Genomic DNA, 27,466 nt, shown 5'->3' with positions numbered 1-27,466 from the left:
CAGAGCGCCTGGCCCCCCAGCTCCACCGCCCATTCCTCCAGGAAGCTGTGACGGATGTCCCAGTAGACTTATCACAGAGCGCCTGGCCCCCCAACTCCACCGCCCATTCCTCCAGGAAGCTGTGACGGATGTCCCAGTAGACTTATCACAGAGCGCCTGGCCCCCCAACTCCACCGCCCATTCCTCCAGGATAGCTGTGACGGATGTCCCAGTCGGCTATCACAGAGCGCCTGGCCCCCAACTCCACCGCCCATTCCTCCAGGAAGCTGTGACGGATGTCCCAGTAGACTTATCACAGAGCGCCTGGCCCCCCAACTCCACCGCCCATTCCTCCAGGAAGCTGTGACGGATGTCCCAGTAGACTTATCACAGAGCGCCTGGCCCCCCAGCTCCACCGCCCATTCCTCCAGGAAGCTGTGACGGATGTCCCAGTCGACTTATCACAGAGCGCCTGGCCCCCCAGCTCCACCGCCCATTCCTCCAGGAAGCTGTGACGGATGTCCCAGTAGACTTATCACAGAGCGCCTGGCCCCCAGCTCCACCGCCCATTCCTCCAGGAAGCTGTGACGGATGTCCCAGTCGACTATCACAGAGCTCCTGGCCCCCAACTCCACCGCCCATTCCTCCAGGAAGCTGTGACGGATGTCCCAGTAGACTTATCACAGAGCGCCTGGCCCCCCAACTCCACCGCCCATTCCTCCAGGATAGCTGTGACGGATGTCCCAGTCGGCTATCACAGAGCGCCTGGCCCCCAACTCCACCGCCCATTCCTCCAGGAAGCTGTGACGGATGTCCCAGTAGACTTATCACAGAGCGCCTGGCCCCCCAACTCCACCGCCCATTCCTCCAGGATAGCTGTGACGGATGTCCCAGTCGGCTATCACAGAGCGCCTGGCCCCCCAACTCCACCGCCCATTCCTCCAGGAAGCTGTGACGGATGTCCCAGTAGACTTATCACAGAGCGCCTGGCCCCCCAACTCCACCGCCCATTCCTCCAGGATAGCTGTGACGGATGTCCCAGTAGACTTATCACAGAGCGCCTGGCCCCCCAGCTCCACCGCCCATTCCTCCAGGAAGCTGTGACGGATGTCCCAGTAGACTTATCACAGAGCGCCTGGCCCCCCAGCTCCACCGCCCATTCCTCCAGGAAGCTGTGACGGATGTCCCAGTAGACTTATCACAGAGCGCCTGGCCCCCAGCTCCACCGCCCATTCCTCCAGGAAGCTGTGACGGATGTCCCAGTCGGCTATCACAGAGCGCCTGGCCCCCCAGCTCCACCGCCCATTCCTCCAGGAAGCTGTGACGGATGTCCCAGTCGACTTATCACAGAGCGCCTGGCCCCCCAACTCCACCACCCATTCCTCCAGGAAGCTGTGACGGATGTCCCAGTAGACTTATCACAGAGCGCCTGGCCCCCCAGCTCCACCGCCCATTCCTCCAGGAAGCTGTGACGGATGTCCCAGTCGGCTATCACAGAGCGCCTGGCCCCCCAACTCCACCGCCCATTCCTCCAGGAAGCTGTGACGGATGTCCCAGTCGACTTATCACAGAGCGCCTGGCCCCCAAGCTCCACCGCCCATTCCTCCAGGAAGCTGTGACGGATGTCCCAGTCGGCTATCACAGAGCGCCTGGCCCCCCAACTCCACCGCCCATTCCTCCAGGAAGCTGTGACGGATGTCCCAGTCGACTTATCACAGAGCGCCTGGCCCCCCAGCTCCACCGCCCATTCCTCCAGGAAGCTGTGACGGATGTCCCAGTCGGCTATCACAGAGCGCCTGGCCCCCCAACTCCACCGCCCATTCCTCCAGGAAGCTGTGACGGATGTCCCAGTCGGCTATCACAGAGCGCCTGGCCCCCCAACTCCACCACCCATTCCTCCAGGAAGCTGTGACGGATGTCCCAGTCGGCTATCACAGAGCGCCTGGCCCCCCAGCTCCACCGCCCATTCCTCCAGGAAGCTGTGACGGATGTCCCAGTCGGCTATCACAGAGCGCCTGGCCCCCCAACTCCACCGCCCATTCCTCCAGGAAGCTGTGACGGATGTCCCAGTCGGCTATCACAGAGCGCCTGGCCCCCCAACTCCACCGCCCATTCCTCCAGGAAGCTGTGACGGATGTCCCAGTCGACTTATCACAGAGCGCCTGGCCCCCCAGCTCCACCGCCCATTCCTCCAGGAAGCTGTGACGGATGTCCCAGTCGGCTATCACAGAGCGCCTGGCCCCCCAGCTCCACCGCCCATTCCTCCAGGAAGCTGTGACGGATGTCCCAGTCGGCTATCACAGAGCGCCTGGCCCCCAACTCCACCACCCATTCCTCCAGGAAGCTGTGACGGATGTCCCAGTCGGCTATCACAGAGCGCCTGGCCGCCCAGCTCCACCGCCCATTCCTCCAGGAAGCTGTGACGGATGTCCCAGTAGACTTATCACAGAGCGCCTGGCCCCCCAGCTCCACCGCCCATTCCTCCAGGAAGCTGTGACGGATGTCCCAGTCGGCTATCACAGAGCGCCTGGCCCCCCAACTCCACCGCCCATTCCTCCAGGAAGCTGTGACGGATGTCCCAGTAGACTTATCACAGAGCGCCTGGCCCCCAGCTCCACCGCCCATTCCTCCAGGAAGCTGTGACGGATGTCCCAGTCGGCTATCACAGAGCGCCTGGCCCCCCAGCTCCACCGCCCATTCCTCCAGGAAGCTGTGACGGATGTCCCAGTCGGCTATCACAGAGCGCCTGGCCCCCCAGCTCCACCGCCCATTCCTCCAGGAAGCTGTGACGGATGTCCCAGTCGGCTATCACAGAGCGCCTGGCCCCCCAGCTCCACCGCCCATTCCTCCAGGAAGCTGTGACGGATGTCCCAGTCGGCTATCACAGAGCGCCTGGCCCCCAACTCCACCGCCCATTCCTCCAGGAAGCTGTGACGGATGTCCCAGTAGACTTATCACAGAGCGCCTGGCCCCCAGCTCCACCGCCCATTCCTCCAGGAAGCTGTGACGGATGTCCCAGTCGGCTATCACAGAGCGCCTGGCCCCCCAGCTCCACCGCCCATTCCTCGAGGAAGCTGTGACGGATGTCCCAGTCGGCTATCACAGAGCGCCTGGCCCCCCAGCTCCACCGCCCATTCCTCCAGGAAGCTGTGACGGATGTCCCAGTCGGCTATCACAGAGCGCCTGGCCCCCCAGCTCCACCGCCCATTCCTCCAGGAAGCTGTGACGGATGTCCCAGTCGGCTATCACAGAGCGCCTGGCCCCCCAGCTCCACCGCCCATTCCTCCAGGAAGCTGTGACGGATGTCCCAGTAGACTTATCACAGAGCGCCTGGCCCCCCAGCTCCACCGCCCATTCCTCCAGGAAGCTGTGACGGATGTCCCAGTCGGCTATCACAGAGCGCCTGGCCCCCCAGCTCCACCGCCCATTCCTCCAGGAAGCTGTGACGGATGTCCCAGTCGGCTATCACAGAGCGCCTGGCCCCCCAGCTCCACCGCCCATTCCTCCAGGAAGCTGTGACGGATGTCCCAGTCGGCTATCACAGAGCGCCTGGCCCCCCAGCTCCACCGCCCATTCCTCCAGGAAGCTGTGACGGATGTCCCAGTCGGCTATCACAGAGCGCCTGGCCCCCAACTCCACCGCCCATTCCTCCAGGAAGCTGTGACGGATGTCCCAGTAGACTTATCACAGAGCGCCTGGCCCCCAGCTCCACCGCCCATTCCTCCAGGAAGCTGTGACGGATGTCCCAGTCGGCTATCACAGAGTGCCTGGCCCCCCAGCTCCACCGCCCATTCCTCCAGGAAGCTGTGACGGATGTCCCAGTCGGCTATCACAGAGCGCCTGGCCCCCCAGCTCCACCGCCCATTCCTCCAGGAAGCTGTGACGGATGTCCCAGTAGACTTATCACAGAGCGCATGGCCCCCCAGCTCCACCGCCCATTCCTCCAGGAAGCTGTGACGGATGTCCCAGTCGGCTATCACAGAGCGCCTGGCCCCCCAGCTCCACCGCCCATTCCTCCAGGAAGCTGTGACGGATGTCCCAGTAGACTTATCACAGAGCGCCTGGCCCCCCAGCTCCACCGCCCATTCCTCCAGGAAGCTGTGACGGATGTCCCAGTCGGCTATCACAGAGCGCCTGGCCCCCCAGCTCCACCGCCCATTCCTCCAGGAAGCTGTGACGGATGTCCCAGTCGGCTATCACAGAGCGCCTGGCCCCCCAGCTCCACCGCCCATTCCTCCAGGAAGCTGTGACGGATGTCCCAGTCGGCTATCACAGAGCGCCTGGCCCCCCAACTCCACCGCCCATTCCTCCAGGAAGCTGTGACGGATGTCCCAGTCGGCTATCACAGAGCGCCTGGCCCCCCAACTCCACCGCCCATTCCTCCAGGAAGCTGTGACGGATGTCCCAGTCGACTTATCACAGAGCGCCTGGCCCCCCAGCTCCACCGCCCATTCCTCCAGGAAGCTGTGACGGATGTCCCAGTCGGCTATCACAGAGCGCCTGGCCCCCCAGCTCCACCGCCCATTCCTCCAGGAAGCTGTGACGGATGTCCCAGTCGGCTATCACAGAGCGCCTGGCCCCCAACTCCACCACCCATTCCTCCAGGAAGCTGTGACGGATGTCCCAGTCGGCTATCACAGAGCGCCTGGCCCCCCAGCTCCACCGCCCATTCCTCCAGGAAGCTGTGACGGATGTCCCAGTAGACTTATCACAGAGCGCCTGGCCCCCCAGCTCCACCGCCCATTCCTCCAGGAAGCTGTGACGGATGTCCCAGTCGGCTATCACAGAGCGCCTGGCCCCCCAACTCCACCGCCCATTCCTCCAGGAAGCTGTGACGGATGTCCCAGTAGACTTATCACAGAGCGCCTGGCCCCCAGCTCCACCGCCCATTCCTCCAGGAAGCTGTGACGGATGTCCCAGTCGGCTATCACAGAGCGCCTGGCCCCCCAGCTCCACCGCCCATTCCTCCAGGAAGCTGTGACGGATGTCCCAGTCGGCTATCACAGAGCGCCTGGCCCCCAGCTCCACCGCCCATTCCTCCAGGAAGCTGTGACGGATGTCCCAGTCGGCTATCACAGAGCGCCTGGCCCCCCAGCTCCACCGCCCATTCCTCCAGGAAGCTGTGACGGATGTCCCAGTCGGCTATCACAGAGCGCCTGGCCCCCAACTCCACCGCCCATTCCTCCAGGAAGCTGTGACGGATGTCCCAGTAGACTTATCACAGAGCGCCTGGCCCCCAGCTCCACCGCCCATTCCTCCAGGAAGCTGTGACGGATGTCCCAGTCGGCTATCACAGAGCGCCTGGCCCCCCAGCTCCACCGCCCATTCCTCGAGGAAGCTGTGACGGATGTCCCAGTCGGCTATCACAGAGCGCCTGGCCCCCCAGCTCCACCGCCCATTCCTCCAGGAAGCTGTGACGGATGTCCCAGTCGGCTATCACAGAGCGCCTGGCCCCCCAGCTCCACCGCCCATTCCTCCAGGAAGCTGTGACGGATGTCCCAGTCGGCTATCACAGAGCGCCTGGCCCCCCAGCTCCACCGCCCATTCCTCCAGGAAGCTGTGACGGATGTCCCAGTAGACTTATCACAGAGCGCCTGGCCCCCCAGCTCCACCGCCCATTCCTCCAGGAAGCTGTGACGGATGTCCCAGTCGACTTATCACAGAGCGCCTGGCCCCCCAGCTCCACCGCCCATTCCTCCAGGAAGCTGTGACGGATGTCCCAGTCGGCTATCACAGAGCGCCTGGCCCCCCAGCTCCACCGCCCATTCCTCCAGGAAGCTGTGACGGATGTCCCAGTCGGCTATCACAGAGCGCCTGGCCCCCCAGCTCCACCGCCCATTCCTCCAGGAAGCTGTGACGGATGTCCCAGTAGACTTATCACAGAGCGCCTGGCCCCCCAGCTCCACCGCCCATTCCTCCAGGAAGCTGTGACGGATGTCCCAGTAGACTTATCACAGAGCGCCTGGCCCCCCAGCTCCACCGCCCATTCCTCCAGGAAGCTGTGACGGATGTCCCAGTAGACTTATCACAGAGCGCCTGGCCCCCTAGCTCCACCGCCCATTCCTCCAGGAAGCTGTGACGGATGTCCCAGTAGACTTATCACAGAGCGCCTGGCCCCCCAGCTCCACCGCCCATTCCTCCAGGAAGCTGTGACGGATGTCCCAGTAGACTTATCACAGAGCGCCTGGCCCCCCAGCTCCACCGCCCATTCCTCCAGGAAGCTGTGACGGATGTCCCAGTAGACTTATCACAGAGCGCCTGGCCCCCCAGCTCCACCGCCCATTCCTCCAGGAAGCTGTGATGGATGTCCCAGTAGACTTATCACAGAGCGCCTGGCCCCCCAGCTCCACCGCCCATTCCTCCAGGAAGCTGTGACGGATGTCCCAGTAGACTTATCACAGAGCGCCTGGCCCCCAGCTCCACCGCCCATTCCTCCAGGAAGCTGTGACGGATGTCCCAGTAGACTTATCACAGAGCGCCTCGCCCCCCAGCTCCACCGCCCATTCCTCCAGGAAGCTGTGACGGATGTCCCAGTAGACTTATCACAGAGCGCCTGGCCCCCCAACTCCACCGCCCATTCCTCCAGGTAGCTGTGACGGATGTCCCAGTAGACTTATCACAGAGCGCCTGGCCCCCAGCTCCACCGCCCATTCCTCCAGGAAGCTGTGACGGATGTCCCAGTAGACTTATCACAGAGCGCCTGGCCCCCCAACCCCACCGCCCATTCCTCCAGGAAGCTGTGACGGATGTCCCAGTAGACTTATCACAGAGCGCCTGGCCCCCAGCTCCACCGCCCATTCCTCCAGGAAGCTGTGACGGATGTCCCAGTAGACTTATCACAGAGCGCCTGGCCCCCCAACCCCACCGCCCATTCCTCCAGGAAGCTGTGACGGATGTCCCAGTAGACTTATCACAGAGCGCCTGGCCCCCAGCTCCACCGCCCATTCCTCCAGGAAGCTGTGACGGATGTCCCAGTCGGCTATCACAGAGCGCCTGTCCCCCCAGCTCCACCGCCCATTCCTCCAGGAAGCTGTGACGGATGTCCCAGTCGGCTATCACAGAGCGCCTGGCCCCCCAGCTCCACCGCCCATTCCTCCAGGAAGCTGTGACGGATGTCCTAGTCGGCTATCACAGAGCGCCTGGCCCCCCAACTCCACCGCCCATTCCTCCAGGAAGCTGTGACGGATGTCCCAGTAGACTTATCACAGAGCGCCTGGCCCCCCAGCTCCACCGCCCATTCCTCCAGGAAGCTGTGACGGATGTCCCAGTCGGCTATCACAGAGCGCCTGGCCCCCCAGCTCCACCGCCCATTCCTCCAGGAAGCTGTGACGGATGTCCCAGTAGACTTATCACAGAGCGCCTGGCCCCCCAGCTCCACCGCCCATTCCTCCAGGAAGCTGTGACGGATGTCCCAGTAGACTTATCACAGAGCGCCTGGCCCCCCAGCTCCACCGCCCATTCCTCCAGGAAGCTGTGACGGATGTCCCAGTAGACTTATCACAGAGCGCCTGGCCCCCCAGCTCCACCGCCCATTCCTCCAGGAAGCTGTGACGGATGTCCCAGTAGACTTATCACAGAGCGCCTGGCCCCCCAGCTCCACCGCCCATTCCTCCAGGAAGCTGTGACGGATGTCCCAGTAGACTTATCACAGAGCGCCTGGCCCCCCAGCTCCACCGCCCATTCCTCCAGGAAGCTGTGACGGATGTCCCAGTAGACTTATCACAGAGCGCCTGGCCCCCAGCTCCACCGCCCATTCCTCCAGGAAGCTGTGACGGATGTCCCAGTAGACTTATCACAGAGCGCCTGGCCCCCCAGCTCCACCGCCCATTCCTCCAGGAAGCTGTGACGGATGTCCCAGTAGACTTATCACAGAGCGCCTGGCCCCCCAGCTCCACCGCCCATTCCTCCAGGAAGCTGTGACGGATGTCCCAGTCGACTTATCACAGAGCGCCTGGCCCCCCAGCTCCACCGCCCATTCCTCCAGGAAGCTGTGACGGATGTCCCAGTCGGCTATCACAGAGCGCCTGGCCCCCCAGCTCCACCGCCCATTCCTCCAGGAAGCTGTGACGGATGTCCCAGTCGGCTATCACAGAGCGCCTGGCCCCCCAGCTCCACCGCCCATTCCTCCAGGAAGCTGTGACGGATGTCCCAGTAGACTTATCACAGAGCGCCTGGCCCCCCAGCTCCACCGCCCATTCCTCCAGGAAGCTGTGACGGATGTCCCAGTAGACTTATCACAGAGCGCCTGGCCCCCCAGCTCCACCGCCCATTCCTCCAGGAAGCTGTGACGGATGTCCCAGTAGACTTATCACAGAGCGCCTGGCCCCCTAGCTCCACCGCCCATTCCTCCAGGAAGCTGTGACGGATGTCCCAGTAGACTTATCACAGAGCGCCTGGCCCCCCAGCTCCACCGCCCATTCCTCCAGGAAGCTGTGACGGATGTCCCAGTAGACTTATCACAGAGCGCCTGGCCCCCCAGCTCCACCGCCCATTCCTCCAGGAAGCTGTGACGGATGTCCCAGTAGACTTATCACAGAGCGCCTGGCCCCCCAGCTCCACCGCCCATTCCTCCAGGAAGCTGTGATGGATGTCCCAGTAGACTTATCACAGAGCGCCTGGCCCCCCAGCTCCACCGCCCATTCCTCCAGGAAGCTGTGACGGATGTCCCAGTCGACTTATCACAGAGCGCCTGGCCCCCCAGCTCCACCGCCCATTCCTCCAGGAAGCTGTGACGGATGTCCCAGTCGGCTATCACAGAGCGCCTGGCCCCCCAGCTCCACCGCCCATTCCTCCAGGAAGCTGTGACGGATGTCCCAGTAGACTTATCACAGAGCGCCTGGCCCCCCAGCTCCACCGCCCATTCCTCCAGGAAGCTGTGACGGATGTCCCAGTAGACTTATCACAGAGCGCCTGGCCCCCAGCTCCACCGCCCATTCCTCCAGGTAGCTGTGACGGATGTCCCAGTAGACTTATCACAGAGCGCCTGGCCCCCAGCTCCACCGCCCATTCCTCCAGGAAGCTGTGACGGATGTCCCAGTAGACTTATCACAGAGCGCCTGGCCCCCAGCTCCACCGCCCATTCCTCCAGGAAGCTGTGACGGATGTCCCAGTAGACTTATCACAGAGCGCCTGGCCCCCCAGCTCCACCGCCCATTCCTCCAGGAAGCTGTGACGGATGTCCCAGTCGGCTATCACAGAGCGCCTGGCCCCCCAGCTCCACCGCCCATTCCTCCAGGAAGCTGTGACGGATGTCCCAGTCGGCTATCACAGAGCGCCTGGCCCCCCAGCTCCACCGCCCATTCCTCCAGGAAGCTGTGACGGATGTCCCAGTCGACTTATCACAGAGCGCCTGGCCCCCCAACTCCACCGCCCATTCCTCCAGGAAGCTGTGACGGATGTCCCAGTCGGCTATCACAGAGCGCCTGGCCCCCCAACTCCACCGCCCATTCCTCCAGGAAGCTGTGACGGATGTCCCAGTAGACTTATCACAGAGCGCCTGGCCCCCCAGCTCCACCGCCCATTCCTCCAGGAAGCTGTGACGGATGTCCCAGTAGACTTATCACAGAGCGCCTGGCCCCCAGCTCCACCGCCCATTCCTCCAGGTAGCTGTGACGGATGTCCCAGTCGGCTGTCAGGGAGCGCCTGGCCCCCAGCTCCACCGCCCATTCCTCCAGGAAGCTGTGACGGATGTCCCAGTCGGCTATCACAGAGCGCCTGGCCCCCCAGCTCCACCGCCCATTCCTCCAGGATAGCTGTGACGGATGTCCCAGTCGGCTATCACAGAGCGCCTGGCCCCCAGCTCCACCGCCCATTCCTCCAGGAAGCTGTGACGGATGTCCCAGTAGACTTATCACAGAGCGCCTGGCCCCCCAGCTCCACCGCCCATTCCTCCAGGAAGCTGTGACGGATGTCCCAGTAGACTTATCACAGAGCGCCTGGCCCCCCAGCTCCACCGCCCATTCCTCCAGGAAGCTGTGACGGATGTCCCAGTAGACTTATCACAGAGCGCCTGGCCCCCCAGCTCCACCGCCCATTCCTCCAGGAAGCTGTGACGGATGTCCCAGTAGACTTATCACAGAGCGCCTGGCCCCCAGCTCCACCGCCCATTCCTCCAGGAAGCTGTGACGGATGTCCCAGTAGACTTATCACAGAGCGCCTGGCCCCCCAGCTCCACCGCCCATTCCTCCAGGAAGCTGTGACGGATGTCCCAGTAGACTTATCACAGAGCGCCTGGCCCCCCAACTCCACCGCCCATTCCTCCAGGATAGCTGTGACGGATGTCCCCCGTTCAGCCAGGGCGTGGCCGAACCTCCCCCTTAGCCGGCCGCACTCCTGGTGGAGAAACGTCTTGGGTGGGGGGGGGGGCCCTGCCCCCCCCCCCACCCACCCACCACCCCCCCCCCCCCCGCCCAGAGGCCAGGCCGACCGCCTGTCCTGGCCCCGTGAGGGCCGCTGGCACGGCGCAGCTCGTACGGGGTCACGGGGTCACGGGGTCACGGGGTCACGGGGTCAGGGGGGGGGGTTGGTGTAGTGTGTCGGCGGTCTGCGGCCGCTCGAATTCCGGAGGCGTCGCTGGGGCTCTGCCCTTGGAACACGCCGGCGGGACGCTGGAGAAGTCACCGGAGTGGGCGTTCCGTAGGCTGTGCGGAGCTGCGTGCGACGCCCTAGCATATATTATCATATATTATCATATATTATGTATATATTATCATATATTATCATATATTATCATATATTATGCATATATTATATTATGCATATATTATCATATATAGTGCATATATTATTAAGTATTATGTATATATTATCATATATTATGCATATATTATCATATATGTTATGCATATATTGTCATATATTATGCATATATTATCATATATGTTATGCATATATTAGCATATATTATGCATATATTATCATATATCATGCATATATTATCTTATATTATGCATATATTATCATATATCATGCATATATTATCTTATATTATGCATATATTATCATAGTTTCGTTGGTTTTTGTTTGCATTTTGACTGCAGGTATTGTGGTTGATGCAGTGAACATGAATCCGCGTTATAAAAAAGATTTCAGTTTTGTTGCCAGAGATAAGGGGTAAAACCCCTCTCTATTATTATTATTACATTTTGGTAGTGGCAAAGGAGGTGATGATGATGTAGATGCTCACCCCGAGCCCTCATTACTCTGATAGCAGCGTTGTCTTTGAGCTGTGTGCGATGCCTTGTGGCGTCATCTGGTCGAGGAACCAATTGGGTCGAGGCTCAAGGGAAAAGCCGTCCCCTTGGTGCGGACCAATCGGTGTCAAGGACGATGCATATATTATCATATAGTATGCATATATTATCATATATTATACATATCTTATCATATATTATTCATATATTATCATATATTATCATATATTATGCATATATTATCATATATTATGCATATATTGTCATAGCTGCGTTGTTTTTTTGGTTTGCATTTTGACTGCAGGTATTTGCGGTTAATGCGGTAAACACGAATCCTCGTGAAAAGATTTCGGTTTTGTTGCGAGAAAAAAATGGGGGAAAAACCCCTCTCCATTATCATTACTACTACATTTTGGTACTGGGCAAAGGAGGTCCAAGTGAGGGGGGGAGGGGAGGGGAGGGGTCAACGTCTTCTCGATTCTCAAACGATGGCTCCCGTCGCTCGGGCAAATCGAGGGTCCGCAGGAGGATCTCGCGACTGACGTAGCCCAAGTTCCGTCTCGGGGGAAAATCCGCTACAGCGCCCTCCCCCCCCTCGCCCGAGTTCCCCCTCGGGGAAAATCCGCTAGAGCCCCCCCCCCCCCCCGCCGCCCCCCCCTCCTCGCCCGAGTTCCCTCTCGGCGGAGGACGGCGATGGGACTTGACCAAGAGCTCGCCGGCTCGTCGCTCCGCCGATGGAAGGGGAAGAGAAGCGGGAAAAACCAAGCGTCCGCGGCTCTCGGGGGGGAAAAATCCACTAGAGGGTCCCCCCCCCCCCTCCTCCTCTCGCCCAAGTTCCCTCTCAGGGAAAATCCGCTAGAGCCCCCCCCCCCCCCGCCGCCCCCCCACTCGCTCGCCCTCTCTCCTCGCCCGAGTTCAACGGGACGTCGAATCTCACTTCAGTGGGGGGCAAACGGATCGATAGTCGGTGACCCCCGCCCCGCCCCCCCGCCGCCCCCCCCCCCCTGCCCCCCCCCGCCCCCCCCCCGCCGGGGTCGGTAGGCCCAAAACCGCCGTAGCTCCGAAGCCAGAAGGCCCTGCGGAAGACGCCGGAAGACACCGGAAGACGCCAAATTTGGCTTTTGTGCGTGGCTAAACGGCGGCCGTTGGTCGCTGGTTTTCTGAGGGTGCATCGGGATGCTGCTGGGCCTGGTGACTCGCCCGCTGGACTTTGTGCTTCTTGCGGTGGAGGGTGTGGGTAGCGGTGAACGCGTTGTGGTTGTGAGCGAGGGGGGCAGTGGGGGGCAGTGGGGGGCAGTGGGGGGCAGTGGGGGGCAGTGGGGGGCAGTGGGGGGCAGTGGGGGGCAGTGGGGGGCAGTGGGGGGCAGTGGGGGGCTCGCTCGGTACGGCCGGGGGTCACGGACGTGCTGGCTGGGTCGAGAACGTCGTCAACGTCATCGTCCATCGGCAGGACAGGGTGGTTACCACACTATACACTACACTATACACTACACTATACACTACACTATACACTACACTATACACTACACTATACACTACACTATAAACTACACTATACACTACACTATACACTACACTATACACTACACTATACACTACACTATACACTACACTATACACTACACTATACACTACACTATACACTACACTATACACTACACTATACACTACACTATAAACTACACTATACACTACACTATACACTACACTATACACTACACTATACACTACAGTATACACTACACTATACACTACACTATACACTACACTATACACTAGACACTATGTACTACACTACACTATACACTACACTATACACTACACTATACACTACGCTATACACTACACTATACACTACACTATACACTACACTATACACTACGCTATACACTACACTATACACTAAACTATACACTACACTATACACTACACTATACACTAAACTATACACTACGCTATACACTACACTATACACTACACTATACACTACACTACTATACACTACACTATACACTACACTATACACTACACTATATACTACACTATATACTACACTACACACTATATACTACACTATACACTACACTATACACTACACTATATACTACACTATATACTACACTATACACTATATACTACACTATACACTACTACACTATACACTACACTACACACTACACTACACTATACACTACTATACACTATACACTACACTATACACTACACTATATACTACACTATATACTACACTACACACTATATACTACACTATACACTACACTATACACTACACTATATACTACACTATATACTACAATATACACTACTACACTATACACTACACTACACACTACACTATACACTACACTATACACTACACTATACACTACACTATACACTACACTACTATACACTACACTATACACTACACTATACACTACACTACACTATACACTACACACTACACTACACTATACACTACACTACTATACACTACAATATACACTACTATAGACTACACTACTATACACTACACATTACACTACACTACTATACACTACACTATACACTACACTACTATACACTACACTAAACTACTATACACTACACTATACACTACACTACTATACACTACACTATACACTACACTGTACACTACACTATACACTACACTACTATACACTACACTATACACTACACTATAGACTAGACTATACACTACACTATAAACTACACTATACACTACACTACTATACACTACACTATACACTACACTATACACTACAATACTATACACTACACCATACAGTACACTATACACTACACTATACACTATATACTATACACTATACTATACACTATACACTACACTATAAACTACGCTATACACTACACTACTACACACTACACTATACACTACACTACTACACACTACACTATACACTACACTATACACTATACACTACACTATACACTACACTATACACTACACTATACACTATATACTATACTATACACTATACTATACACTACACACTACAATACACTATACACTACACTATACACTACACTACACTATACACTACACACTACATTACACTATACAGTACTATAAACTACACTATACACTACACTATAAACTACACTGCTATAGACTACACAATACACTACACTACTATACACTACAATATACACTACTATAGACTACACTACTATACACTACACATTACACTACACTACTATACACTACACTATACACTACACTACTATACACTACACTAAACTACTATACACTACACTATACACTACACTACTATACACTACACTATACACTACACTGTACACTACACTATACACTACACTACTATACACTACACTATACACTACACTATACACTACAATACTATACACTACACTATAGAGTACACTATACACTACACTATAAACTGTATACTATACTATACACTATACTATACACTACACTATAAACTACACTATACACTACACTATACAATACACTATACACTACACTACACACTACACTATACACTACACACTACACTATACACTACACTATACACTACACTACTATACACTACACTACTATACACTACACTATACACTACTATACACTACACTATACACTACACTATACACTACACTACTATACACTATACACTACACTACTATACACTACACTATACACTACACTACTATACACTACACTGTACACCACACTACTATACACTACACTATACACTACACTATACACTACACTACTATACACTACACTATACACTACACTACTATACACTACACTGTAGACCACACTACTATACCCTACACTATACACTACACTACTATACACTACACTATACACTACACTATACACTACACTACTATACACTACACTATACACTACACACTACACTACACTATACACTACACTATACACTACTATACACTATACACTACACTATACACTACACTATACACTACACTACTATACACTACACTACTATACACTACACTACTATACACTGCACTATACACTACACTATACACTACACTGTACACCACACCACTATACACTACACTATACACCACACTACTATACACTACACTACTATACACTACACTATAGACTACACTATACACTACACTACTAAACACTACACTATACACTACACTATACACTACACTACTATACACTACACTATACACTACACTATACACTACACTATACACTACACTATACACTACACTATACACTACACTACACTATAGACTACTATACGCTATACACTACACTATATACTACACTATACACTACACTATACACTACACTACTATACACTACACTACTATACACTACTATAAACTACACTATTATACATTGCACTATACACTACACTATACACTACACTATACACTACACTGTACACCACACAACTATACACTACACTATACACCACACTATACACTACTATACACTACACTATACACTACACTATACACTACACTACTATACACTACACTACTATACACTACACTACTATACACTGCACTATACACTACACTATACACTACACTGTACACCACACCACTATACACTACACTATACACCACACTACTATACACTACACTACTATACACTACACTATAGACTACACTATACACTACACTACTAAACACTACACTATACACTACACTATACACTACACTACTATACACTACACTATACACTACACTATACACTACACACTACACTACACTATAGACTACTATACACTATACACTACACTATATACTACACTATACACTACACTATACACTACACTACTATACACTACTATACACTACACTATTATACATTGCACTATACACTACACTATACACTACACTATACACTACACTGTACACCACACAACTATACACTACACTATACACCACACTACTATACACTACACTATACACTACACTATACACTACACTATACACTACACTATACACTACACTACACCATACACTACACTATACACTACACTACTATAGACTACACAATACACTACACTACTATACACTACAATATACACTACTATAGACTATACTGCTATACACTACACTATACACTACACTACTATACTCTACACTACTATACACTACACTAAACAAACGATACACTACACTATACACTACACTACTATACACTACACTATATACTACGCTATACACTGCTATAGACTACACTATACACTACACTACTATACACTACAATATACACTACACTATAGACTACACTACTATACACTAGACTATACACTACCCTACTATACACTACACTATAGACTACACTATACACTACTATACACTACACTATACACTACACACTACACTACACTATAGACAACACTATACACTACTATAGACTACACTACACACTACTATACACTACGCTATACACTACACTATACTACTATACACTACACTATACACTACACTATACACCACACTACTATACACTACACTACTATACACTACACTACTATACACTACACTATACACTACACTATACACTACACTACTATACACTACACTATACACTACACTATACAGTACACTATACACTACACTACTATACACTACACTATACACTACACTCACTCACCCACTCACTCACTCACCCACCCACCCACCCACTCACCCACTCACCCACCCACTCACCCACTCAAACCCTCACTCACTCACCCACTCACTCACCCACTCACTCACTCACCCAATCACCCACTCACTCACCCACCACTCACTCCCTCACCCACTCACTCACCCACCCACCCACTCACTCAAACTCTCACCCACTCACTCACTCACCCACCCACTCACTCACCCACTCACTCACCCACTTACCCACTCACTCACCCACTCACTCACCCACCCACTCACTCATTCACCCACTCACCCACTCACTCACCCACCCTCTCACCCACTCACCCACTCACTCACCCACTCACCCACTCACTCACCCACTCACCCACCCACTCACTCAACCACTCACCCACTCACTCACCCACTCACTCACTCACCCACTCACTGACCCACTCACCCACTCACTCACCCACCCACTCACTGACCCACTCACCCACTCACTCACTCACCCACTCACCTACCCACTCACTCACCCACTCACTCACTCACTCACCCACTCACCCACTCACTCACCCACTCACCCACTCACTCACCCACTCACCCACTCACTCACTCACCCACTCACCCACCTACTCACCCACTCACCCACTCACTCACTCACCTACTCACTCACCCATTCACCACTCAACAACCATCCCATCTGGGATGGAACCCACGACCTCCAGTAGACCAGGCGAGGTAGTCAACATCTCACAGGGTCTGGGATCGAACCCACGACCTCCTGTAGACCAGGCGAGGTAGTCAACATCTCCCAGGGGCAGGGATCGAACCCACGACTTTCTGTACATCAGGCGAGGTAGTCAACATCTCCCCTAGGTAAGATGGCGGCCCTTGGCGACGCTTCAGTGACGCGACACGCTGGGTGGCGGTGACGTCTTCAAACGAGACCACGCTCCCACCGATTCCCCTGACCAAGATGGCAGCCTCAACGTCACCCGAGGGAGCCCTGAGCAACATGGCCGCGTTGGAGGGAGACACGGGTGAAGACAGTGGGGCGGTGACGTCATTGACAAAGGCCCCGCCCCTCTCCCAAACCACGCCCCCTCCCCCGGAGCCCGCTTGACCAACATGGCGGCCCCGGCGTCACTAGAGAGAGCCTTAAGCAACATGGCGGCGATGCAGGGAGACATGGGAGAGACACAGAGAGACATGGGAGAGACACAGAGAGACACGGACAGACAGGGAGACACGGACAGACAGGGAGACATGGGAGAGACACAGAGAGACACGGGAGAGGGACAGGGAGACATGGGAGACACACAGAGAAACACGGGAGAGACACAGAGAGGAGACACAGAGACACAGGGAGACACGGACAGACAGGGAGACACGGACAGACAGGGAGACACGGACAGACAGGGAGACAAGGTGACACAGAGAGACACGGGGAGACAGGGAGACATGGGGACACAGAGAGACACGGGAGAGACACAGAGAGACACGGACAGACAGGGAGACAAGGGGGAGAGACAGATAGGAGACACAGAGACACAGGGAGACACGGGGAGACAGGGAGACACGGGGGAGAGACAGAGAGGAGACACGGTCGGACAGGGAGACGGGGGAGAAGACGATGACTTGGACGATCTTCTGGACAGTGAGTACAGTGCCGTCTCACGCTTTGCGCAAAGTTCACAGTGTACAGTGTGCACAGTTTAAAGGCGCTTCATACAGTGTGTACAGTGTGTACAGTTTCAATGTGCGCTTTGTACAGTGTGCACAGTGCGCACAGTGTCAATGTGCGCTTTGTACAGTGCGTACAGTGCGTGCAGTTTCAATGTGCGCTTTGTACAGTGTGTACAGTGCGTACAGTTTAAATGTGCGCTTCGTACAGTGTGTACAGTGCGTACAGTTTGGAGGTGCGCTTCGTACAGTGTGCAGTATGTGCAGAACCGCTTTGTGTACAGTGCCCCACCCACCCCCACCACCACCCCCCACCATCCCCCACCACCACCACCCCCCACCACCACCACCACCCCCCACCACCACCACCCCCCACCACCACCACCCCCCACCACCACCACCCCCCACCACCACCACCCCCCACCACCACCACCACCCCCCACCACCACCACCCCCCACCACCACCACCCCCCCACCACCACCACCACCCCCCACCACCACCCCCCACCACCACCACCCCCCACCACCACCACCACCACCACCCCCCCCCACCACCATCACCACCACCACCACCCCCCACCACCATCACCACCACCACCACCCCCCACTACCACCACCCCCCACCACCACCCCCCCCACCACCCCCCCCACCACCCCCCCACCACCCCCCCCACCACCCCCCCCCACCACCACCACCACCCCCCACCACCACCCCCCACCACCACCTCCACCACTACCCCCCACCACCCCCACCACCACTACCCCCCACCACCACCCCCACCCCCCACCAAGGTGCCCTGGAGGACTTTGGGAAGCCGCCTCCCCCCGTGTCACTTCCTGCCACCGAGCCGACCAATCACGGTGGAGCAGAGGAGGAGACCCGGAGCAGCGAGGAGAAGGTGAGGGGTGGTGGTGACGTCACAATGGGGGTGGTGGTGACGTCACAATGGGGGGAGGGGGGTGTCACGTCACAATGGGGGGGGTTGGTGATGTCACATCTGGTTGGATGGGAGATGCATCGTCATGGTAACGGGATCGAACCCACGGACCTCCTGCAGACCGGGCGAGGTAGTCAACATCTTACAGGGTCTGGGATCGAACCCAAGGACCTCCTGTAGACCAGGCGAGGTAGTCAACATCTCACAGGGTCTGGGATCGAACCCACGACCTCCTGTAGACCGGGCGAGGTAGTCAACATCTCCCAGGGTCTGGGATCGAACCCACGACCTCCCGTAGACCGGGCGAAGTAGTCAACATCTCCCCAGGTCTGGGATCGAACCCACGACCTCCAGTAGACCAGGCGAGGTAGTCAACATCTCACAGGGTCTGGGATCGAACCCACGGACCTACTGTAGACCAGGCGAGGTAGTCAACATCTCCCAGGGTCTGGGATCGAACCCACGGACCTCCTGTAGACCAGGCGAGGTAGTCAACATCTCCCAGGGTCTGGGATCGAACCCACGGACCTCCTGTATACCAGGCGAGGTAGTCAACATCTCACAGGGTCTGGGATCGAACCCAAGACCTCCTGTATACCAGGCGAGGTAGTCAACATCTTTGTCCTGGAGTAGCAATTAAATATTCTCCGTGTCTCTCTCTCCCCGTGTCTCTCTCCCCGTGTCTCTCTCTCCCCGTGTCTCTCTCCCCGTGTCTCTCTCCCCGTGTCTCTCTCTCCCCGTGTCTCTCTCCCCGTGTCTCTCTCCCTGTGTCTCTCTCCCCGTGTCTCTCACTCCCTGTGTCTCTCTCTCCTCGTGTCTCTCTCTCTCTCTCTCCCTGTGTCTGTCTCCGTGTCTCTCTCTCTCTGTCTCCGTGTCTCTCTCTCCCCGTGTCTCTCCCTGTGTCTCTCTCCCCGTGGCTCTCTCCCCGTGTCTCTCTCCCCGTGTCTCTCTCTCCCCGTGTCTCTCTCTCTCCCCGTGTCTCTCTCTCTCTCTCCCCATGTCTCACTCTCTCCCCGTGTCTCTCTCTCCCCGTGTCTCTCTCTCCCCGTGTCTCTCTCTCCCCGTGTCTCTCTCCCTGTGTCTCTCTCCCCGTGTCTCTCTCTCTCCCCGTGTCTCTCTCTCTCCCCGTGTCTCTCTCTCCCCGTGTCTCTCTCCCCCCATGTCTCTCTCTCTCCCCGTGTCTCTCTCTCCCCGTGTCTCTCTCCCGTGTCTCTCTCCCGTGTCTCTCTCCCTGTGTCTCTCTCTCCCCGTGTCTCTCTCTCTCTCTCTCTCCGTGTCTCTCTCTCCCCGTGTCTCTCCCCGTGTCTCTCTCTCTCTCCCCGTGTCTCTCAGTGGCTGATGGATCTGTTAGGAGGCGTTGGGGATCTGGGCGACGATCTGGGCGAGGGAGGTGATCTCCCGTGTCTCTCTCTCACTCCCCGTGTCTCTCTCTCTCCCCGTGTCTCTCTCCCGTGTCTCTCTCCCCGTGTCTCTCTCCCCGTGTCGCTCTCTCCGTGTCTATCTCTCACTCCCCGTGTCTCTCTCTCTCCCCGTGTCTCTCAGTGGCTGATGGATCTGTTAGGAGGCGTTGGGGATCTGGGCGACGATCTGGGCGAGGGAGGTGATCTCCCGTGTCTCTCTCTCACTCCCCGTGTCTCTCTCTCTCCCCGTGTCTCTCTCCCGTGTCTCTCTCCCCGTGTCTCTCTCCCCGTGTCGCTCTCTCCGTGTCTATCTCTCACTCCCCGTGTCTCTCTCTCTCCCCGTGTCTCTCAGTGGCTGATGGATCTGTTAGGAGGCGTTGGGGATCTGGGCGACGATCTGGGCGAGGGAGGTGATCTCCTGCAGCAGCTCCAGCGACTGGCGACCTCCGCACAGAGAGTGGGTGAGAGAGACACGGGGAGAGAGACACGGGGAGAGATACACGGGGAGACACGGGGAGAGAGACACGGGGAGAGAGTCACGGGGAGAGAGAGACACGGGGAGAGAGAGAGAGACATGGGGAGAGAAACACGGGGAGAGAGAGAGACACGGGGAGAGAGACACAGGGAGAGAGAGACACGGGGAGAGAGAGAGACACGGGGAGAGAGTCACGGGGAGAGAGAGACACGGGGAGAGAGAGAGAGACATGGGGAGAGAGACACGGGGAGAGAGAGAGACACGGGGAGAGAGACACGGGGAGAGAGAGACACGGGGAGAGAGTCACGGGGAGAGAGAGAGACACGGGGAGAGAGAGAGAGACACGGGGAGAGAGACACGGGGAGAGAGAGAGACACGGGGAGAGAGACACGGGGTGAGAGAGAGACACGGGGAGAGAGACACGGGGAGAGAGAGAGACACGGGGAGAGAGACACGGGGTGAGAGAGACACGGGGAGAGAGACACACGGGGAGAGAGTCACGGGGAGAGAAAGACACGGGGAGAGAGAGAGGGACACGGGGAGAGAGACACGGAGAGAGAGACACGGGGAGAGAGACACGGGGAGAGAGAGACACACGGGGAGAGAGAGACACACGGAGAGAGAGACACGGGGAGTGAGAGACACGGGGAGAGAGAGACAGGGAGAGAGACACGCGGAGAGAGACACGGGGAGAGAGAGACGGGGAGAGAGACACGCGGAGAGAGACACGGGGAGTGAGAGACAAGGGGAGAGAGAGACATGGGGAGAGAGAGACACGGAGAGAGAGACACGGGGGGAGAGAGAGAGAGACACAGGGAGAGAGAGAGACACGGGGAGAGAGAGAAACACAGGGAGAGAGAGACACGGGGAGAGAGAGAGAGACACGGGGAGAGAGAGAGAGACACGGGGAGAGAGACACGGAGAGACACGGGGAGAGAGAGAGGCACGGGGAGAGAAAGACACGGGGAGAGAGACACACGGGGAGAGAGAGACACGGGGAGAGAGAGAGACACGGGGGAGAGAGACACGGGGAGAGAGACACGGGGAGAGAGAGACACGGGGAGAGAGAGACACGGGGAGAGAGAGACACGGGGAGAGAGAGAGACACGGGGAGAGAGAGAGGCACGGGGAGAGAGAGAGTCACGGGGAGAGAGACACGGGGAGAGAGAGAGACATGGGGAGAGAGAGAGACACGGAGAGAGAGAGAGACATGGGGAGAGAGAGAGACACGGGGAGAGAGAGACATGGGGAGAGAGAGACACGGGGAGAGAGACACGGAGAGAGAGAGACACGGGGGGGGAGAGAGACACGGGGGGAGAGAGAGACACGGGAAGAGAGAGAGACACGGGGAGAGAGAGACACGGGGAGAGAAAGAGACACGGGGAGATAGACACGGGGAGAGAGAGAGACACGGGGAGAGAGACACCGGGAGAGAGAGACACACGGAGAGAGAGACACGGGGAGTGAGAGACACAGGGAGAGAGAGACGGGGAGAGAGACACGCGGAGAGAGACACGGGGAGAGAGAGACGGGGAGAGAGACACGCGGAGAGAGACACGGGGAGTGAGAGACAAGGGGAGAGAGAGACACGGGGAGAGAGAGACACGGGGAGAGAGAGACACGGAGAGAGAGACACGGGGGGAGCGAGAGAGAGACACGGGGAGAGAGAGAGAGACACGGGGAGAGAGAGAAACACGGGGAGAGAGAGACACGGGGAGAGAGAGAGAGACACGGGGAGAGAGAGAGAGACACGGGGAGAGAGACACGGAGAGACACGGGGAGAGAGAGAGGCACGGGGAGAGAAAGACACGGGGAGAGAGACACACGGGGAGAGAGAGACACGGGGAGACAGAGAGACACAGGGGGAGAGAGACACGGGGAGAGAGACACGGGGAGAGAGACACGGGGAGAGAGAGACACGGGGAGAGAGAGACACGGGGAGAGAGAGACACGGGGAGAGAGAGAGACACGGGGAGAGAGAGAGACACGGGGAGAGAGAGAGTCACGGGGAGAGAGACACGGGGAGAGAGAGAGATATGGGGAGAGAGAGAGACACGGAGAGAGAGAGAGACATGGGGAGAGAGAGAGACACGGGGAGAGAGAGACATGGGGAGAGAGAGACACGGGGAGAGAGACACGGAGAGAGAGAGACACGGGTGGGGAGAGAGACACGGGGGGAGAGAGAGACACGGGAAGAGAGAGAGACACGGGGAGAGAGAGACACGGGGAGAGAAAGAGACACGGGGAGATAGACACGGGGAGAGAGAGACACGGGGAGAGAGACACCGGGAGAGAGAGACACGGGGAGAGAGAGCCACGGGGAGAGAGAGACACGGGGAGAGAGAGGCAGGGAGAGAGACACGGAGAGACACGGGGAGAGAGACGCACGGGGAGAGAGAGACACGGGGAGAGAGAGAGACGGGGAGAGAGGGACACGGGGAAAGAGAGACACGGGGAGAGAGAGAGACACGGGGAGAGAGAGACACGGGGAGAGAGAGACACGGGGAGAGAGAGACACGGGGAGATAGAGACACGGGGAGAGAGAGACACGGGGAGAGAGAGACACGGAGAGAGAGACACGGAGAGAGAGAGACACGGGGAGAGAGAGACACGGCGAGAGAGAGAGACACGGGGAGAGAGAGACACGGGGAGAGAGACACGGGGAGAGAAAGAGACACGGGGAGAGAGAGAGACACGGGGAGAGAGAGACACGGGGAGAGAGAGACACGGGGAGAGAGAGAGACACGTGGAGAGAGAGACACGGAGAGATAGACACGGGGAGAGAGAGAGAGACACGAGGAGAGAGACATGGGGAGAGAGAGACACGGGGAGAGAGAGACACGGGGAGAGAGAGAGACACGGGGAGAGAGAGAGACACGGGGAGAGAGAGACACGGAGAGAGAGAGACACGGGGAGAGAGAGACACGGGGAGAGCGAGAGACACGGGGAGAGAGAGAAACACGGGGAGAGAGAGAGACACGGGGAGAGAGAGAGACACGGGGATAGAGATAGACACGGGGAGAGACAGACACGGGGAGAGAGAGACACGGGGAGAGAGAGACACGGGGAGAGAGAGACACGGGGAGAGAGACACGGGGAGAGAGACACAGGGAGAGAGAGAGACACGGGGAGAGAGAGACACGGGGAGAGAGAGACACGGGGAGAGAGAGACACGTGGAGAGAGAGACACGGAGAGAGAGACACGGAGAGAGAGACACGGGGAGAGAGGGAGAGACACTGGGAGAGAGACATGGGGAGAGAGAGACACGGGGAGGGAGAGACACGGGGAGAGAGAGAGACACGGGGAGAGAGAGAGACACGGGGAGAGAGAGACACGGGGAGAGAGAGACACGGGGAGAGAGAGAGACACGGGGAGAGAGAGAGACATGGGGAGAGAGAGACATGGGGAGAGAGAGAGACACGGGGAGAGAGAGAGACACGGGGAGAGAGAGAGAGACACGGGGAGAGAGTGTGACACGGGGAGAGAGAGAGACACGGGTAGAGAGAGACACGGGGAGAGAGAGACACGGGGAGAGAGAGACACGGGGAGAGAGAGACACGGGGAGAGAGAGACACGGGGAGAGAGAGACACGGGGAGAGAGAGACACGGAGAGAGAGAGACACGGGGAGAGAGAGACACGGGGAGAGAGAGACACGGGGAGAGAGACACGGGGAGAGAGACACGGGGAGAGAGAGACACGGGGAGAGAGACACGGGGAGAGAGACACAGGGAGAGAGAGAGAGACACGGGGAGAGAGACACGGGGAGAGAGAGACACGGGGAGAGAAAGAGACACGTGGAGAGAGAGACACGGAGAGAGAGACACGGAGAGAGAGACACGGGGAGAGAGAGAGAGAGACACTGGGAGAGAGACATGGGGAGAGAGAGACACGGGGAGAGAGAGACACGGGGAGAGAGAGAGACACGGGGAGAGAGAGAGACACGGGGAGAGAGAGACACGGGGAGAGAGAGACACGGGGAGAGAGAGAGACACGGGGAGAGAGAGAGACACGGGGAGAGAGAGAGACACGGGGAGAGAGAGACACGGGGAGAGAGAGAGACACGGGGAGAGAGAGAGACACGGGGAGAGAGAGAGAGACACGGGGAGAGAGAGAGACACGGGGAGAGAGAGACACAGGGAGAGAGAGAGACACGGGGAGAGAGAGACACGGGGAGAGAGAGAGACACGGGGAGAGAGAGAGACACGGGGAGAGAGACACGGGGAGAGAGAGAGACACGGGGAGAGAGAGAGACACGGGGAGAGAGAGACACGGGGAGAGAGAGACACGGGGAGAGAGAGAGACACGGGGAGAGAGAGAGACACGGGGAGAGAGAGACACGGGAAGAGAGAGAGACATGGGGAGAGAAAGAGACACGGGGAGAGAGAGAGAGACACGGGGAGAGAGTGTGACACGGGGAGAGAGAGAGACATGGGTAGAGAGAGACACGGGGAGAGAGAGACACGGGGAGAGAGAGAGACACGGGGAGAGAGAGACACGGGGAGAGAGAGACACGGGGAGAGAGAGACACGGGGAGAGAGAGACACGGAGAGAGAGAGACACGGGGAGAGAGAGACACGGGGAGAGAGAGACACGGGGAGAGAGACACGGGGAGAGAGAGACACGGGGAGAGAGACACGGGGAGAGAGACACAGGGAGAGAGAGAGAGACACGGGGAGAGAGAGACACGGGGAGAGAGAGACACGGGGAGAGAAAGAGACACGTGGAGAGAGAGACACGGAGAGAGAGACACGGAGAGAGAGACACGGGGAGAGAGAGAGAGACACTGGGAGAGAGACATGGGGAGAGAGAGACACGGGGAGAGAGAGACACGGGGAGAGAGAGACACGGGGAGAGAGAGACACGGGGAGAGAGAGAGACACGGGGAGAGAGAGACACGGGGAGAGAGAGACACGGGGAGAGAGAGACACGGGGAGAGAGAGAGACACGGGGAGAGAGAGAGACACGGGGAGAGAGAGAGACACGGGGAGAGAGAGAGAGACACGGGGAGAGAGAGAGAGACACGGGGAGAGAGAGAGACACGGGGAGAGAGACACGGGGAGAGAGAGAGACATGGGGAGAGAGACACGGGGAGAGAGAGACACGGGAAGAGAGAGAGACACGGGGAGAGAGAGACACGGAGAGAGAGAGACATGGGGAGAGAGAGACACGGGGAGAGAGAGAGACACGGGGAGAGAGAGAGACACGGGGAGAGAGAGAGACACGGGGAGAGAGAGAGAGACACGGGGAGAGAGAGAGACACGGGGAGAGAGAGACACGGGGAGAGAGAGACACGGGGAGAGAGAGACACGGGGAGAGAGAGACACGGAGAGAGAGAGACACGGGGAGAGAGAGACACGGGGAGAGAGAGACACGGGGAGAGAGACACGGGGAGAGAGAGACACGGGGAGAGAGACACGGGGAGAGAGACACAGGGAGAGAGAGAGAGACACGGGGAGAGAGAGACACGGGGAGAGAGAGACACGGGGAGAGAAAGAGACACGTGGAGAGAGAGACACGGAGAGAGACACACGGAGAGAGAGACACGGGGAGAGAGAGAGAGACACTGGGAGAGAGACATGGGGAGAGAGAGACACGGGGAGAGAGAGACACGGGGAGAGAGAGAGACACGGAGAGAGAGAGACACGGGGAGAGAGACACGGGGAGAGAGAGACACGGGGAGAGAGAGAGACACGGGTAGAGAGAGAGAGACACGGGGAGAGAGAGACACGGGGAGAGAGAGAGACACGGGTAGAGAGAGAGAGACACGGGGAGAGAGAGACACGGGGAGAGAGAGACACGGAGAGAGAGAGAGACACGGTGAGAGAGAGACACGGAGAGAGAGAGACACGGAGAGAGAGAGAGACACAGGGAGAGAGTGTGACACGGGGAGAGAGAGAGACACGGGTAGAGAGAGACACGGGGAGAGAGAGACACGGGGAGAGAGAGAGACATGGGGAGAGAGAGACACGGGTAGAGAGAGACACGGGGAGAGAGAGACACGGGGAGAGAGAGACACGGGGAGAGAGAGAGACATGGGGAGAGAGAGACACGGGTAGAGAGAGACACGGGGAGAGAGAGAGACACGGGGAGAGAGAGACATGGGGAGAGAGAGACACGGGGAGAGAGAGACTCGGGGAGAGAGAGAAACACG

At 56.9% G+C, this 27,466-nt stretch overlaps 1 protein-coding gene across 3 annotated transcripts in view; it reads left to right on the top strand.

The window, feature by feature from the left end:
• The first annotated feature begins 17,901 nt into the window (after nucleotides 1–17,901).
• Nucleotides 17,902–27,466, top strand: part of LOC116938089 (peroxisomal biogenesis factor 19) — a 163,621-nt gene continuing 154,056 nt past the window's right edge. For 2 of the 3 annotated variants that reach the window (XR_012931228.1, XM_076057378.1), the window contains exons 1-3: nucleotides 17,908–18,474; nucleotides 19,293–19,399; nucleotides 21,191–21,299. Coding sequence is in view for 2 of the 3 variants with exons in the window: in XM_076057378.1 (XP_075913493.1) it covers nucleotides 17,946–18,474; nucleotides 19,293–19,399; nucleotides 21,191–21,299 (745 nt within the window). In the remaining variant the exon portion in view is untranslated. Of the gene's footprint in view, nucleotides 18,475–19,292; nucleotides 19,400–21,190; nucleotides 21,300–27,466 lie in introns of all 3 variants that reach the window. The other variant, XM_076057377.1, reaches the window with a different exon arrangement.

The sequence above is a fragment of the Petromyzon marinus genome, chromosome 82 (genome assembly GCF_048934315.1).
Source record: "Petromyzon marinus isolate PM22_M1 ecotype Great Lakes invasive population chromosome 82, UKy_Petmar_22M1.pri1.0, whole genome shotgun sequence".
NCBI lineage: Eukaryota > Metazoa > Chordata > Hyperoartia > Petromyzontiformes > Petromyzontidae > Petromyzon > Petromyzon marinus.
The sequence above is the reverse complement of the archived record's forward strand: the minus strand, read 5'-3'. Positions and strand labels throughout refer to the sequence as shown.